The sequence below is a fragment of the Cucurbita moschata genome, unplaced genomic scaffold, assembly GCF_002738365.1.
Source record: "Cucurbita moschata cultivar Rifu unplaced genomic scaffold, Cmos_1.0 Cmo_Scf00007, whole genome shotgun sequence".
In the NCBI taxonomy this organism is placed as follows: Eukaryota; Viridiplantae; Streptophyta; class Magnoliopsida; order Cucurbitales; family Cucurbitaceae; genus Cucurbita; species Cucurbita moschata.
Genome location: NW_019268523.1, coordinates 18,857 through 35,532, shown reverse-complemented (window position 1 = coordinate 35,532; position 16,676 = coordinate 18,857). Strand labels below are relative to the sequence as shown.

At 33.8% G+C, this 16,676-nt stretch overlaps 2 protein-coding genes across 9 annotated transcripts in view; both read left to right on the top strand.

Annotated features, from left to right (window-relative positions):
* The window catches only part of LOC111445272 (DEAD-box ATP-dependent RNA helicase FANCM), a 17,354-nt gene extending 3,194 nt beyond the window's left edge, over positions 1 to 14,160 (top strand). Inside the window, exons 4-23 of one of the 8 annotated variants that reach the window (XM_023083552.1) lie at positions 2,251 to 2,333; positions 2,461 to 2,575; positions 3,106 to 3,197; positions 3,312 to 3,366; positions 3,437 to 3,558; positions 3,635 to 3,748; positions 4,184 to 4,377; positions 7,360 to 7,490; positions 8,607 to 8,667; positions 8,773 to 8,843; positions 9,385 to 9,434; positions 9,507 to 9,672; positions 10,454 to 10,581; positions 10,657 to 10,989; positions 11,084 to 11,150; positions 11,530 to 12,162; positions 12,281 to 12,763; positions 12,902 to 12,953; positions 13,125 to 13,271; positions 13,535 to 14,160. In XM_023083552.1, the coding sequence (XP_022939320.1) occupies positions 2,251 to 2,333; positions 2,461 to 2,575; positions 3,106 to 3,197; positions 3,312 to 3,366; positions 3,437 to 3,558; positions 3,635 to 3,748; positions 4,184 to 4,377; positions 7,360 to 7,490; positions 8,607 to 8,667; positions 8,773 to 8,843; positions 9,385 to 9,434; positions 9,507 to 9,672; positions 10,454 to 10,581; positions 10,657 to 10,989; positions 11,084 to 11,150; positions 11,530 to 12,162; positions 12,281 to 12,763; positions 12,902 to 12,953; positions 13,125 to 13,271; positions 13,535 to 14,027 (3,590 nt within the window). In that variant the 3' untranslated portion in view covers positions 14,028 to 14,160. Of the gene's footprint in view, positions 1 to 2,237; positions 2,342 to 2,460; positions 2,576 to 3,105; positions 3,198 to 3,285; positions 3,367 to 3,422; positions 3,559 to 3,634; positions 3,749 to 4,183; positions 4,378 to 7,359; positions 7,491 to 8,606; positions 8,668 to 8,772; positions 8,844 to 9,384; positions 9,435 to 9,506; positions 9,673 to 10,453; positions 10,582 to 10,656; positions 10,990 to 11,083; positions 11,151 to 11,529; positions 12,163 to 12,280; positions 12,954 to 13,124; positions 13,272 to 13,534 lie in introns of those variants that run through there. The other 7 variants (XM_023083553.1, XM_023083551.1, XM_023083554.1 and 4 more) reach the window with 7 other exon arrangements.
* Positions 14,161 to 14,362: 202 nt separating this feature from the next.
* On the top strand, positions 14,363 to 16,441 carry LOC111445279 (50S ribosomal protein L18-like). Its single transcript, XM_023083563.1, has 2 exons — positions 14,363 to 14,646; positions 15,836 to 16,441. The coding sequence occupies exons 1-2, from the start codon at positions 14,449 to 14,451 to the stop codon at positions 16,232 to 16,234; spliced, it is 597 nt and encodes a 198-aa protein (XP_022939331.1). The 5' UTR covers positions 14,363 to 14,448; the 3' UTR covers positions 16,235 to 16,441.
* Positions 16,442 to 16,676: the final 235 nt, after the last annotated feature.

Here is a 16,676-nt window from a genome sequence, read left to right as displayed (position 1 = left end):
GGTTTATAAGTGAGGAATACTAACTCCATTGGGATGAGGCCTTTTGGGGAAGCCCAAAGCAAAGCCATGAGAGCTTATGCTCAAAGTGGACAATATCATACCATTGTGGAGAGTCGTGTTCGTCTAACAATATCATCTCAATTGTAATGTCCAGTGGCTAACTTGATCATAGTTTCAATAACATGTAGGTTCGATCCCTAAGGTTTCTTTAAATATTTGTTAGTCCCACAATTGGTTGGAAGAATCAAAATTTGTAGTTTCTTCTTCTTGCGAAGTTTCCTTTTTCCACTAAAGTAGTGCTCTTAGAAAACTAACAAACCATCCTCGAAACTATTAAATAAGAGTGTCTCAAAGCTCTAAGCAAAAGGAGGGTCTGTCGTTCCCTTCTTTATTTCTTCCCAGTAATTCGAAAAATAAGATGCATTAACCATTGATGTAACTCTAGGACTATTGTGAAAATAGTAACTCCCAAGATCTTAATATAAAATAACATAGAAAACGTGTAATTTTTGTGACTTTTGTTTATATAACTATAAGGGAAAAACAATTTATGCTCCCAAACTTTGTATGTTGGATCAATTAAAACTCAAAATTAATAATTGTACCAATGAGAACTCTAAACATTCACAAGTGGATCAATTTAAACTTGTGAGAATTATGAATTTGATATGATTGTTAGTTTAAGTTTTTAGTTAATTCAATTTGTTAGAATCAAGCATGTGGTGTTGGAATCAAGCATGCGTTTATTATGAATTAAACGTTTTCAAATGGAAAAGTAACAAAGGGTTAAAATTGATTCACTCATGCAAGTTTAGGATTTTGGTTGATATAATTGTTAGTTTAAGTTTTTAATTAATTCAATTTGCGAAGTTTAAAAGTGTATAAATTGATATTTTGCCTAATCATAATGATAAAAATAATGGGAAAGTCTTTTGACAACTTCATTTAGGTGTGTTTGACACCTCAATTCTTTTGATAATAACATCAATAATAAAGGGAAAAAAAAAAAATTCAATTTATACCCATGAACTTAAAATTTTAAATTAATAATTGACTTTAATAAGTGAATCAATTTAGACTCTTCTTTAAGATTCCATTTTAAACTGTCAATACATTAATTTACACATGTATAAGACTTCTTTAAAATCGTTTTAAACTGCAATGCATTAATGTAAATGTAGAGATTTACATTATATTAGAAAGAAATGCATGAATCAAATGAATAGTAGGTGACTTTTCATTATATGAGTGGTTTTTCTTCTTTTTGTCTTCCTCGATTTTCACTACTTTTTTAGGAAGAATTAAGTGAAAATTTTTCTTTTTTACTTTGGTAGGGTTTTGAGTGAAGAATAATTTAATTTAGTTGATTTTGAGTTAATTTTGTTAAGAAAATAAGAAACAAACTCTTCATTCATATATGAAAGGGGAGAAAAAGTTCATGGATACAACTTCCTTGAAGGAGCAATAGAAAAATGCTGAAAAGAACCCACAACAACTAGAAAAAGGAACCAAAAAAGAAAAGATTACAAGAACCATTTACACACACACACACACACACACACACAAAAAAAAAAAAAAACCAAATAGGCTACAAAACAACTAACCAACCAACCAACCACAAAGAAAAATACTAGGACAAAAGTAAGCTGCCTACAAAACCAACCAAAAGGAAAGAGGAAAAGTCTGGATTGGTGCCTCCACAAAACAAATGTATCAAAAAACCAAGCCGCTTGATACAACAAAGCCAAGCACCATAACCAGGATTTTGAGTTGAATTTAAATGGAATAAAATGAAAATAGTTATAAATGCTAAAAAATGGTAAAAGTTGATCACTTATAAAGGATCTAGGATTTAAATTGATATAGTTTATATCCTTTTATCTCCTCTCTTCAATGGACTGAAAGGTAAAGTCAAGAGGCTCAAATTCCCTCATCCCACATTTGTTGAACTAAAAAAAACTTTATACATATTCTTGAGACATTTTGTCTTTTCATTAATGCCTCCCAACCCCTCTCTAACACACACGAAAAGGAAAGAGAGATATAGAAGAAAAGGAAAGGAAAATATTCTGTTCACGCTGGCCCAACCTCAATCAGACCTAAGCGAACTATGGAGCACAATGATATGGAATATAATGCATGTGGTTGAAATTATAAATCCTTTGTTAGCATGAAGATGCTTTTTGGAATTTATCTGATACATCTGTGAATTAAAAGACATTGACATATTTTCCTAGTTATTGCTTGCAGGAAAAATAGTATTTACTGCTCCTTCTCGACCACTGGTCTTGCAACAGATAGAAGCATGCCATAATATTGTGGGAATACCACAAGTACGGCGGTAAACTCGTTGTTCAACAAAATGGTTTGATGGATCAGTGGTCTTTCTCTAGATATCTTATTCTGTTAATTTGAACGATTAACATATATTCAAAGACTGTCTAATCAAACTTATTGCAGGAATGGACCATTGACATGACAGGTCTGATAAATCCTACAAAAAGAGCATGTTTTTGGAAAAGTAAAAGAGTTTTCTTTGTTACACCACAAGTGCTGGAGAAGGATATTCAATCTGGTGATTCTTGTAATCCTTAGCCCTCTTGTATTGTGAGTGGTGACTGGTCGGACTTGCGAATTGCAATTTTGCATCATTACTCTTACTCTCACTGTGAGGGGAAACTTATGTAGGACACTGTTTCATGCCTGGTTTTATTTGTTTATCCTTAGTCAAAGACGTAACAGAATGTACTATTGAGATGTTCCAGGCTAAAATATTGTAGTTTATACTCTGATTTTTGAATGAAAAACGAAACTTATGCTGATTGCAAACCTTTAATGATCATTTTCTTGAAATTATATCCATTATTTACCAGAGTTCTATATCTTCATTGAATTGATTTTTGTTATCATGTAGGGGTGCTAACTCTTATACTAATATAAAATTTCACATTAGTTATCATCCATTCATTTTTTTTTTAAAAAAAAAACATTATAAAGTTTCTTTCCAGCTCATTTTGTATGATGTATGACAGAAAATAGAACATGCAATCAGTATGCTGATTATGTACTTTTCATTATTTAAATTATGAAATCAAAATTTGGCAGGCACATGTTTGGTGAAATACTTGGTTTGCCTAGTGATTGATGAGGCCCATCGAGCACTTGGAAATTACTCTTATTGTGTTGCAATTCGTGAGGTCTGTTGTTCAGTCTGTACTGATTTTCCATTTCTGTTGAATCTTTCACTTCGAGTATATTACTTGAACTTGCAAGTTTTTTATGCAGTTACCTGTATGATCTTAAATGTGCAGTTAATGATGGTACCTGTGCCACTAAGAATACTAGCCTTAACTGCCACACCAGGATGTAAGTTTCTACTGAATTCTTTTTCAGATTGTTATGTATATACTCTAAATCTCCAGTTACATGTACTCAGCAAAGAAGCAGGGTATTCAGCAAATCATTGACAACTTACACATTTCAAACCTTCAATATCGTGATGAAAGTGATCATGATGTCAGTCCATATGTTCATGACAGGAAAATAGAATTGATTCAAGTATGCAAAAAATTATGTCTTTAAGTGAGTGATGTTCATTTATTATAGATTTGATATTGTATCTGTAAACTTGTAGGTTGCAATGGGAGAAGATGCTTTTGAGATAAATAATAAGCTCTTGGAAGCTATACGTCCATTTGTGGCTAAACTTTGTTCAATGGGAGTTCTTCAGGATAGAGATTATAGAACGGTGTGGTACAAATCTTTTGATGCGCATAAGAGTATTCAAGGAACCAATTCAACATACTATCTTTAAGATAATATTAACATAGTGAAATGGATAATAACTGGGGAAAAAGAGATTGAGAGAGAGATTCCATCCTTTTTCTAGTCTTTAATGCTCATATGCTTCCTAGAATTTTTTTTATTCTCGTTTTAAAAAAATAGAGAGATTAGTTTGACAATCGATTGATAGAAAAGTGAAACTCTTAAACAATCCTTCTACTAATGTTTTAAAAAGCAACCCTAGGAGCATCTATTTGTAGCTATTTTATTTATTCTTTAAGACCACAAATTTTGGTTTATTTTATTTTATTTTATTTTGTTTTAAATTTTGTAATTATTATAACCATCGGTTATTCTTATTTCCAACAACTATTTTTTTTCTGTTCTCCTTTTGTTCCAGTTGAGCCCATGTGATTTACTGAACTCGAGGGATAAATTTCGTCAAGCACCCCCATCAGTCCATCCACACATTAAGTATCAAGATGTGGAGGGTTACTTTGGAGTACTCATTACACTATACCATATACGTAAGTTACTTTCAAGCCATGGAATAAGGCCAGCCTCAGAGATGCTAGAAGAGAAGCTGCAGCGAGGGTATTTTCATTTTAGATTGCTTCTGTTGAGTTTTTTTTTACTGGAAACACGTGGTACAGTTTTTTTTATGCACCTCTTTGCACGATCATGTTATTAAGAATGATAGATGGTAACTGATTTTATAGGGCTTCTTGTTAATAATCAACTTACATATTATCTTTCCTATTTTTTTAAAAATCAATCTGATTAACTAACTGGAGTGTTTCTTTTGTTAAATATTATTATTATTTTGGATAAATTACAAGTTTAGTTCTTAGACTTTGGGGTTGTGTTTGTGTTTGTTTAGTCCCTGAACTTTCAAAAATGTCTAATAGTCTCCTTACAAATTCAAAAATTTTAAAATTTAATTGTTTTATTAGAGAGATGTGTAACGTAATCTTAAATTTTCAATTTTAGAAATAGTAGATTAGTAAATTTTAATTTTTTTTTTTGCAAGTTTGGGGACTAAATTCGTAGTTTTGAAAGTTTAGAAACCAAATAGAAACAAATTTCTAAGTTTTAACTTATTGTTTTCTTTTTTAAAACCTATTGATTGTGATGTAACAGAATGTGAGAGGTTTAAGAGAAAAGTGTTTTATATTATTCATTTATTTTGCTCATTAGAGTTATATGTATTGATGGACATATGTGCCTCAAACGAATAGAATGGGACAAGTTCCTTATCAAGTATTTACATAATTATTCCTTAGTACACAAACTATAACATATAACTTGGTATGTAAGTATGAACCTTCGGAAAGTTTCTTGAGTAATAATATTCTGTCCATTCTTGAGTTAAATAGTCTGTATCTAATAAGTTGAATGGGGTGAAGTTCAGGTTCATACACATCTTAAAGCTTGTGAATTATGATCAATGAGATAGTAAAAAAAAAAAAAAAAAAAAAAAAAAAAAAAAAAAAAAAAAAAAAAAATGAAAAAAATGAAAAAATGAAAACCATATAAGATATTGTTTAAGGAGTACCATTCCATACATCAATGATTAATTACCCTATTAGCTACTAAGACTCAACTAGTAATTTGTCTTTTTCCCCAGAAGCAGATAATTTTTTTTCTTTCATTTTTTTATAACTAGAAATAAAACTTTTCATTAATGGTTGAGAAGTTGAAAAGAGGACAGAAGTGCGAAGACACAAAGCGTTGACAAGAAAGCCAAAAAAAAGGTTGCTAGATTTCAATTGAAGATTTATCTTTGGCTGACAAATGTTTGGTGGATTTCAAAGCTTTCTAGTCAATTTGTTGAGATTTTTTTTGTATGGTATTTGGTTAAATTCTTCAATTCCATGGAGTGTTCTGAAAACAATAAATAATACATCTTTTTTGGTTGGAGAGGATCTTCAAAATATTTGACATCAACCATCTTCCTTGGCTTTGGCTCATTGAATGTGCAAGTCTTAAAGTTTTCTTCGAAGGGTTCTCCATCCAAGTAGTTTGGTTCTTTTATTTTACAAGATATTCAGCTTTCCAGAGTTACCTTTAGAATGAAATCAAAGGTTCTTCCATATGAAGCTCCTCCCTCGGATAGATCGCTTTGCTTCAACTTGTCTCAAGGATTTTGATGGTGTTTTCTCTCCAAGTCTTAGTAGGAATGCCTTTTTCTTTCCGCTGCAGTGCTCTTTATTTATTACTTTCATTTACTGTTTTCGATTTCACTCCCTTGTGGAGTTTGTATTTGTTGGTCATTAATCTCTTTTCATTCCATCAATGAGAAGTTATTTTTCTTGTTAAAAAATGAAAGAAAAGAAAATAGTAAACATCCTACAAAGAAAAGCCCTTCAGTTTGTACAAATATCAGAGAATGATTAACCTTAAAACCCTGAGATAAAGAACACCAATGAAAAGCCCCTGAGATAAAGAACACCAATGAAAAGCTTTGATCTTGATAAGTTTCAAGGCTTGCGAGCCTTGAAATACTTTTTAGGGATGGAGTTTGCAAAATCTAAAAACGATTCTTTTGTTAAATAAAGGAAGTATATTATTGGCTATCTTCAAGAGACAGGTTTACTTGACTGTTGTACAGCATATTATTGAACTGAATAAGAAATTACAAGCTGTAGAAGCTGAACAAGTAAAGGACAAAGAAAAATACCAGACTTGTGGGTAGACTAATCGATTGATCTCACACTCGTCCAAATATAGCAATTGGAGTATCGTCCAAATATAGCAATTGGAGTAAGTATGGTGAGTCAATTCATGCATTCACTTGTATCCATTCATTTCGAAGCAGTATATAAATCTTGAGATATTGGAAAGGAACTCTAGGTAAAGGTAGGAACATGTCAATCTTCAAATTGAAGTATTGCTGATGTAGATTAGGCTGTAAGCACTACTGATAGAAGATCTACTTTTAGTTATTTTTCATTTGTTGGAGGAAATTTAGTTACATGTCGTAGAAAAAAACATAATGTAGTTGTCAAAAATAGAGTTAAAGCATAATTTAGAATCTTAGTACATGAAATTTGTCAAGTGATATGGATTAATAGGATACTTGAAGAATTGAAATTGTCTAAAAAAATACCTACGCGGGTCTATTGTGATTACATGACTGTTATTACCCTAATTCATAATCCAATCCTACACGATAGGACAAAACATATTAAAGTTGACAAGCATTTCATATAAGATAACATTGAGGCAGGTGTAATATACATATCTTATCTTTTGATGACAAAACAAACGACCTATATGTCAACTAAAGGTCTTCCAAAAAGACAATTTGATAAACTTATCAACAAGCTGGCTGTGGATGATACTTACAAACCCGCTTGAGGGGAGTGTTGGATTTCCTTTTATATCTTTTGTAATATTGATTGTGTATTATGTATATATTCCTTAGTTATATTTGTAATATTTCTTTTCTTATTGGTTGAGGGTCTTTCTTCTATATAAGAAGAAATACAATAATATTATTCTTCTTCCCCAAATTTAAGTTTTTGTTTACTTGAAGTTTTAGCTATCACATTCATGGATCCGTACTTATTGCAGGTCTTTTGCAAGATTTATGAGCAAAAACGATCATATCTGCAAAGTGAGACTCATCATGGAGAAGAGCTTGATCCATGGTGCACCAAGTCCCAAATTGTCCAAAATGATGGAAGTATTGGTCGACCATTTTAGTAGGTGCCAATAGTAGTCATGACGTGCCATCTTTATATTATACCACAGTTTCTGTTACAGTATTGATGCCTGAGATAGTTCAAGTTTATTTTCTGAAGTTTATTCATTACTATCTCTATATTTCAAGTATTTGAATACTCCATAGTCTTGAGAGCATGATATTATGGTATTGTTTGAATATTACTGGTCGGAGAAAAATGTACAATCCGTTGATGTGCACTTGTTTTTTCTTCTTCTAGAAGTCATTTTGTCCATATCTAGGGTTCCATCTTGTTTGCACATTTTCTCTTCTCTATTCTTTTTTCTCTTTTTGTCTCCTGCACTCTTAATTATTTGCCTCTTGGTATACAGCGAATGGTCATTGACTTAAAAACCCACATACTTACTGAGAATAGATCGTTGGAATTAAAAGTTCTTGATTTGGTATCTATTCTTATTCAGTTTTTGTAGTGTATGTGCATTTCTTCAATGTAGTGTAAGTTTGGTTGGAGGGATTGGGTTGGTAAGAGGCTTTCTTTTGAATTTGGACTGGATTTTAAAAATCTCAGCAGTGAAATTTCAATTCTTTTCCAGGGGGACAAACGGATGATTGTAGTAGCTGACTCAAAACTAACCTCATGGGCTAAGCATTGTAGTAAAGACCTTTAGATTCAATTAACTGGTCGTGGTTCCAAGTATCCTTAGTCACATATCTTGGGTATTAAACGTCCTTTAAGCCTCTAGTTTCTCAAATAATAGAGTTAGCTGGTGGTCCTTTCTTTAGAATCTAATGTGTCCGGAACATACTCAATATCGTTGAAATTGGGTTTGAGAAACTGGAGTTGGTAAAAACTTGCTTTTAATTTTAGATAGGCAGTGAAATTTCTAACCATTTATGTAAAGAAAAATGATTGTTGTAGCTAACTCAAAGCTAAGCACAAGGGTTTAAAGTGTTTGTGGGTTCAATATAACCTGTGTCACATATCTTAAGTATTCAATTTTCTATAAATCTGTAGACTACTGAATAGCATGTCACTTTTTAGTATGAAACCGATTTTCCTGATGAGTTTGTTGCCAATGGCTGAGATGTAACTTAAAGCTTTGACATGTTAGTTGACAAAGTAAATATGTTTCAGAAACTAAGGATCCAAAAGATTCAAGGGTGATTATATTCTCAAATTTCAGGGGAAGTGTAAGGTGAAATATTTTTTCCAAGTTCAATTTCGTAGTGATGATTTAAAAGTGCACACATTCCAATCAATTATTCATCCTTAACTTGCCTCAATGTGATAATAATACTAGGGACATTATGGGTGCACTAGCCAAAATTGAAGACATAGTCAGAGCTACTGAGTTTATTGGCCAAAGCTCAGGTTTGCAATTTCATTTTCTTCACTTTTTGTTATTTTTTAAGTTAAATTATTAGTTTAGCCCTTGAACTTTCAAAGTTGTATTTAATAGTTTATGGACCTTTTAGACAACATTGAAAGCTTATAGAGGCTTATGATCACTTTTTAAATTCTGGAACCTCCTATTCGACAGACTTGAAAGTTGAACTATCGTGCTTGTAATTTGACCTTTTACTTATTATATGACAACTGATATCTTCTTCGCTTTATCTCAATGTTTTTGCATTTCATAGTGGGTTACGATGGATTTTTTTTCTTTCTTTTTCTTTTTTCATAGAAGGGTTAATATCGGATATGTCCATCTTTTTGCATGTAAGCGCATGAGAAATGATTAAATTGTAGAGAATGTTCTTAGGACTATTATTTTCATCTGGATAGTCCTCTAGTTGAAAAGTCAATAGAAAAAGCTTATCAATTCGAATTGGGTTTAAATATATCTAAATTGTTCCAGTTATGTTCTTTTTGCAATTTATTAGAGCTTGGACATCTTCTATTTGTATTGTAGGAAAATCTCTCAAAGGTCAATCACAAAAGGTTCAACAGGCTGTTTTGGAGGTAGGCAATCAGGGTTTACGGGTAACTACCCCTATTAGTTAATGACACTGAATTAGTATATTTTTTGCACAGAAATTTCGTGCTGGCGGGTACAATGTCATTGTTGCCACATGCATTGGCGAAGAAGGCTTGGATATAATGGAAGTTGATCTTGTCATCTGTTTTGATGCAAACATTTCACCAATAAGAATGATTCAGCGGATGGGTCGAACTGGAAGGAAACATGATGGACGAGTGGATATCCTTTAATATTCAATTATCTATGAATCTCATTCTTCGAGTTCCGAATTGTTATATCTAACGTAGTTTTTTTGTCAGTTTAGTAATTTTTTCTCTTGAAGAAACTTAACTCAAGAAATACAGACATAGATGTGATGGTATGCCATTTTTGTTATTTATTAAGACGGATAATACAAGGATGCAATTATTAAAATATAGACTTTTAATAATTTGAAAACACACACCTTTTAATAATTTTCCCTGAATAAGTTTATTTTATTCTATAATATTTAAGCTCATTTAGTGAAGCTTCTTTTTTTTTCTTTGAACAAGAAACTTCTCATTTGATATAATAAGAATGAAATTGTTCAAAGGATACAAACAGACCAAAGCCAAGAACTATGACAACCAATCACTAGAGAACAAGGGCCCCAAATCTACGAAGATAAACTGCAACCGAAGCTCATGAAGAGGGGGAAGTAAACTACCTGATAAACCTTTATACAGAACCTTTTGAAATTTGTGGAGGGATTTCACGCATCTCAAAACCATATTCTTCAATTTTAGGAGATACAAGTTTGGTGTTTTTCATATTCAATATTTTCTCCTAGAATTATTTTTATGTCAAATATTTTCTGGGGAGGTGATTGAACCCTTCAAATGTCCAATACGTGCTTGGTTATCTGGTCCCTATTTGACATGGTCGCATAACTAAAGCATTCATGCCCCAAAGCTTGGAACTTCATCCCCCTTGTTTTCTCTTTTTATGCTAAGTATATAATTTCCTTGACTACTATTACTAGTTTTAGCATGTGAAGGTTCAGAATTGAAGGGCTACATGAGAAAGCAAACGACCAGCAAGTCTATAAAGAAACACATGCAAAATGGGGGAATAAATAGCTTCAACTTTCATGCTAGTCCTAGAATGGTTAGATCATTTGACAGAAGTCTTTCTCAACATAGTATTGCTTTCTTATGATATCCATTCTTTTCTATTATTTAGATTCCCCATACTATCAAACCAGAAGTCCAGTTTGTTAAGCTGTCAATCAAACAATTTGTTCGTCCTGGAAAGAAAGTGAAAGATGAACATGCTGTTCAGATAACATCATTTAAGAACAAGCTAACTAATACAGAGACTGAGTTACTTCTCAAGTATTTCCATCCTTGTGAAGACGCATGGAAGCCGTCCATTATTGCCTTTCCTCACTTCCAGACATTTCCCTCGAGAACCCATGGAGTAAGGCATTCAAGTAGAACAATGATTCTAATTGACACAATGCAACACTTGCAAGGACTGTATTTTTCTAGGGATTCTGAAGCTTTCTCTGTTCAGGTTTGTTTTCAAGTTCGCTTCTACATTTTTTTTTTCTCCTTAAAAGAAATTACTTTCTAGTAATTGGCTTATCATATAACATGGATGGATTCAGGAGAAACCATGCATTAGAGAACTATTTGAAGCAAGTCAGATTGGAAAATGTTATGGCGGCAAAAGAGGTAAATGTTCAATTGATACTAGCTAAATCATGTATTTATAATATTTTCAAAGTTTGTTTAAGAACCTTTGGCTTAATTTTATTCGGGCTTTTTTGTGGTCTATTTCGCTAAAGCGTAACTCTAGCATCTTCAACGAAAAGGAACGAGACTTGCAATCTTTTCTCACATTTATCATTTACTTGTCTCTCTATTGGTTTAAATTGAGTTTGCCTTTTTGTAATTATAGTGTAACAAATCTCATGACGAATTGAGTTTGCCTTTTTGTAATTGAGTTTGTCTCTCTATTGGTTTACTGAACTCATTATGGTGGGGTGTTTCTATTAATACTAAGCTCATGATAATTTATTTGTTTAAAATGAAAGTTGTGATTATTTTATAGGTTCAATTAATGAAGTCAGCGCACCAAAAACTGAATTAGAAGGGCCAATAGTTTATCCTGAAGTCTCAGCACCTCCAAATCCTACAGAAAATAATTGTAGTTCTGTTTACTGTTCTCTGAAGCATCCTTCGAACATTGGCTCAGGTTTTGTATCTGTTGATGCTATGGGAGAGGACCAAATATCACGTTTCCCCGTGTTCTCTTCAAAAGAAATATTGCATTCCAATTCTGTTGATGCATGCAGTAAAATATTGTTGAGTTCTCCTGAGCTAGGTTCTTGGCGTGTAAGAACTGCTCAGGACTTGATCGTGCGGACTGAAGCTGTCGATGAACCCACAACTTCTCAAACTAAATTCTTACAGAATGAGGTTCTGCCAAGCCCTGAAACTGATGATGCAACCGTCTTGGAAGACAAAGCAGTGAACCAGATTGAGAAAATTCATCAAAGCACTGTCTTGAAGAGAACTTTTTTTAATGAAGGAGATAATACCGATGAAAAGCCTGTTGTTTTAGAAATTGAGCCACAATTCCCCCCGGCTGATGAATGCAGTATAATTGAGACACAGCTTAGTCCCCGTCTCACTAATCTAATCGAAAGTGGTTTTGTTCCAGACTCACCAATTGATGAGTGTGGTACATGATTTTTCGAAAATATTACTTTATATTCTATTGATAAAGAGGGAATGTTCAAATGTCCTTTCATTTGTTTAGTGAAGATAAGAATTCATGCTAATGGGGGTTTTATTTTCAGGATACTCTAGACAAAGGATATATGAATCCGCAATATCACAGTTTATCTTGCCTGTCCAAGTGGATGGTGAACAGCTTTTAAAATCCTCAAGTCCTGGGATAAACAAAAGAATTAATTGCAATGAGGGCTCCCATGCTGGAAATGACGTTTTTCTCGCTAGTGGTGAAGATCGACCTTCTGTACTCGAGGATAATGATAGCGTGGGTGTAAAATCACATGGCTTTACTTCTCCTGTGGCTGAAGAAACACAAACTCCCTTTGCCATTATTGCAAGCAGTTGTGATAATGAAGATTGGAATTTAGTTTCTGGAGAAAAGTCCAGCAGTGTACAGAAGCCCCGCAAATTCAAAAGACTGCGAAAGGTTGGAGACGTGGAGAAAAATGAGAACACCGAAAGCGCGGAGAAAACTTCAGTTTCTCCACTGGCAAATATGGTCGGAACTTTTTCTAGCTCCAGACACATAAAAAAAAAGAAACGGGATGGTATTTTTTTCTCTCATAGTTCAATTTTTGGAATTTCGTTGTCAGTGCTAAATATTAGTGAGGATCTAATAGAGCATACTTTCAAACAAAGTAAATCTGACCAAGTTGCTACTTGTCAATATCAATTGCTGCATTTAGGTGAAAGGAGATTTGAGGACAATGTTAGAGCATATATCGAGGAGGAAGCTGAGTAAGTCCATAAATTAACTTGTTAAAGGGAGTAAACTGGTAAAGGAGTTCAATGTTAAATTTAATTTATACTGTTGGTAGAGATACGATAGTTTAACTGAGTGCTCAAGTTAAAAGGAGGCACTGATACAGTTGTGAATATTTTTGTGCCTCATTTCTTGTTTGCATCTAGGGTTTCCTCTGATGCTACCATATCTGGGGATGAAGAAGATGATATGATTAAGAGCTCGTTCGATAGTTTCATAGATGATAGGGTTAGTGCTAGTGCCACGAGTACTCAAGATGAAACAGGTGGACATGATATGATGGCAATTTACAGGTTTCTATAAACTCCATCTTTCTCTGTTATTTAATTTTTATGGGTATGTGACGTTCTCTCATTATACGACAATGTGGCAGATTTTACCATAAGGCCCTTAGTCTAAGAAACCTTAGCGACCGTTTAAATGTTTTGTTTTTATCATTCTGGTAAGAAATGGTGATAACGTGTTGCAAGAGAAGGATAGAAGAATGGGGAAGTGTGTTTACAAAGTAGAGTTATTTTTATGAATACTATACTAAAATTGTGATCTTATATAACAGACGTTCGTTGCTAAGTCAATCACCATTCGGGAGGCTGACTTCACCCCACGCGACCAGAGTAACTGAAAGTGAAACTTCTCCTGACAAGACATTGAATGTTTTTCAGACAACTCTAACAGGAAATGTCAATCAGTCTCATACAATGCATTCAGAACATGTCAAAATGAAGCGTAGCCCAGAAGTTGTAATTTCTACAACTGGTGGCTGCCCAAGCGCGACAGAAGTGGAAAGCAGGAATAGAAATTTGACATTTTGTGCATCGGAATCGGTTCCTAAACTTAATTTGGATAGACAATTTGAGTTGGTGGTGGCAGGAAGAGAATCAATAAGTGATGTGGATGATGAATTTTATGAAGGTCTTGATCTTGATGCAGTCGAGGCCCAGGCTAAATTGCTCCTTGAAAAGAAAGTTGAGCTGCCTCAGATGATGGTTACCCAGCCGCACAAGAATTTGGATCTCCACACTTCTCCATCTTTTGATCTTGGGATATGACCATTTTTTATGTGCATCTCTTCTTCAAGTACTTAAATATGCTTAAGTTATGATTTATTTGTTGGATGGGGAGACGTATGTAAAAAAACAATGTACAAAAATTATTGAAATAAGATCTTCAGTTTTGTTACTAGACTTTAATACTAAATATGGATGTTTAACTTATAATTTAAATTCATCAATAGTACCATCAATGGAAGGATCTATGAATTTTAAATCTTTTTTGGGTACATATTTAATAATTTTAATTGAGTCTATGTTGTTTATTCTAATCCACAAATAAGTGGATTAATTAGAGTAAGCGCGCACTTTTACCGCTGCAGCGTTTTGGCGTTCTAAATTGCTCCGTTCTTTTTGTCACACAACTAATACATACTTCCACCAAAAAGTCGAGCCTGGACGAATGAAGTGCATCTGAACGATGGCCTTCACCGCAATATCTTCTTCACTGCAGTCTTCTTCTTCTTCTTCTGTGCCTTCAGTTATCTCCTTCCAATGCCCGTCATCTCCCGCCATTCTATCACAGAAATCCTCGTCTCTCTCGTGGGCATCTTCATTTCCGCATGTTACCATATCCAGAGGCTCTCCTGTCGTCTCTTCGAATCCCGCGCATGACAAGGTATAATTTCTTTACTGCCGTCCTATTCGATTCCTTGTCTGTTCCGGAGGATATCTTACCTTCATTTTGAAGTTTATGCATTATCGATTGCGGACCTCTTGCGCAACATCCACGAATTTCTCGATAGGGAGAATTATTTGCAAGGAAGTTTAATATGTTGTGGGTTTGCTGCTTGTTGTGTATTCGAGCCAATAGTCAGTACGAACTCGACCATATCTCAACTTGCCTAAAACTGCTGCATAGTAAAGTAGAGTCTTCTTCAGGATATGGTTTTGAGAATTTACTGCCTGCAGTCATTTTTAGGAGAATAGTCGTGCTGTTATTATGGCTGGACAACACAGAAATGACTGTTACATGGTATACAGAGTTCTCAACTATTTTCTGCTTCGTTCCAGGTCATATGACTTTATTACTATTGTTGAGCCATATTCCAGTTCCGCATCTTTATAATTCTTCGTTTTCGACCTTCTATTTTATTGTTTCAAAAGCTTGTTGCTAGCAGGCAAGCTTGGATTCAGGTCTAAAACTCGTGCTGTGGCCTGTGATTATGAGACTCACTAGCTACATGGTTAATTAGGACTTGTGCCGATCTTCAACCTTTTGATTTTCGCCTCTCTGAAAATTTCAATGCAGGGGGAAGTGGTTGGTTTTTTGGTCAGTTTTTTTTTTTTTTTTAACCAAATACTCGTTTGGGCTCCATAGACTTGGACCCCACATTAGATAAACATGGGTTCCATCTCAAAACTGATTTGACAATGAGATGAGTAACTCATGTATCGTTTAAAGATGGTGAGATCACCCATCTTTCCAATGTGGGATCTTCAACACTTATTGACGTACCAATTTGTCAAACACATAGATACATGCATGCCTAATAAAGGGGGTGTTGATTGGAAGATAATCTGAAACATAGCGTAGTTTTCCGTCCAAGTTTTTATAAACTTTTAATTGCAGGTGTTCTTATTATCCCGTGCATTTTTGCGTTATTTTAGAGTAGGAAGCCAATGTATATATTTTTCATTGCTGCAATCGGCTTGACGCTGTATACTGTGAGGCCTACATTAGAGCAAGGCCCGCTTAAAGCTGCATTTAGTTGATAAATGCAATGTATTCACTCTTTTAACAGATCCAGGTTACTGTTACGATTTGAATTTCTTTTGATAATGAATCAGCAAGTTTACACTTGTAGGTCTTATTTATACAATCAGCTTGGACAAGAAGGTCACGCGAGGAGGCTGCAAAACGACCGAACAAGAAATCATGGAAACAAAGGACAGATATGTATATGAAGCCATTTTTACTCGACGTTTTCTTTTCGAAGAAATTTGTTCATGCAAAGGTAATGCATAGAGGAACAAGCAAAGTGATATCGGTTGCGACAACAAATGCAAAGGATCTTAGGAACAGTCTACCATCACTTACAGATCACAATGCATGCAGAGTAATAGGGAAGCTTATTGCCGAGAGATCAAAGGAAGCAGATGTCTATGCAATGTCGTACGAGCCTAGGAAGGATGAAAGAATTGACGGTAAGCTTGGCATTGTTATTGATACCATTAAGGAGAATGGGATAATGTTTGTACCTTGAGTTTAAATAAAGGGAAGAATAATAAGACAAGAAAACAATTTATCTAGATCCTCTAATAGGCAGTAGAGCATAAGAATGTTCCTGTTTAGCTTGTTTGAACTATCGGAAGCTGTTGGTCTTACTACTCCCTTGCATAGCTCTGGTTTATTTAGTTAATTTTATGATTGTATCTTATGATTTCGGGAGTTGACTTCCAACTTCCAAATTCCCTTTATGGTTGTTGTATAACGAAAGTTGTTAGAAGAAAATGATAAAATATGTAACATTCTTATGGAAATATTATTGAATCAAATAGACTCAAACTCGAATCAAAATATATTTTTTACCCCTAAACTTTGAGGCGTATATCAATTAAAACTTAAAACTAACTAATTTCATTTAAAATCAACTCAATTAAAATTAAAATAAATTTATTTTTTTAAAGTTGAAAGAAAAATTACCA

Coding starts and splice junctions, on each gene's coding strand:
- LOC111445279 (XM_023083563.1), top strand. CDS start 14,449: ATGGCCTTCACCGCAATATCTTCTTCACTGCAGTCTTCTTCTTCTTCT. Junction 14,647..15,835: donor CGAATCCCGCGCATGACAAG/GTATAATTTCTT, acceptor TTACACTTGTAG/GTCTTATTTATACAATCAGC.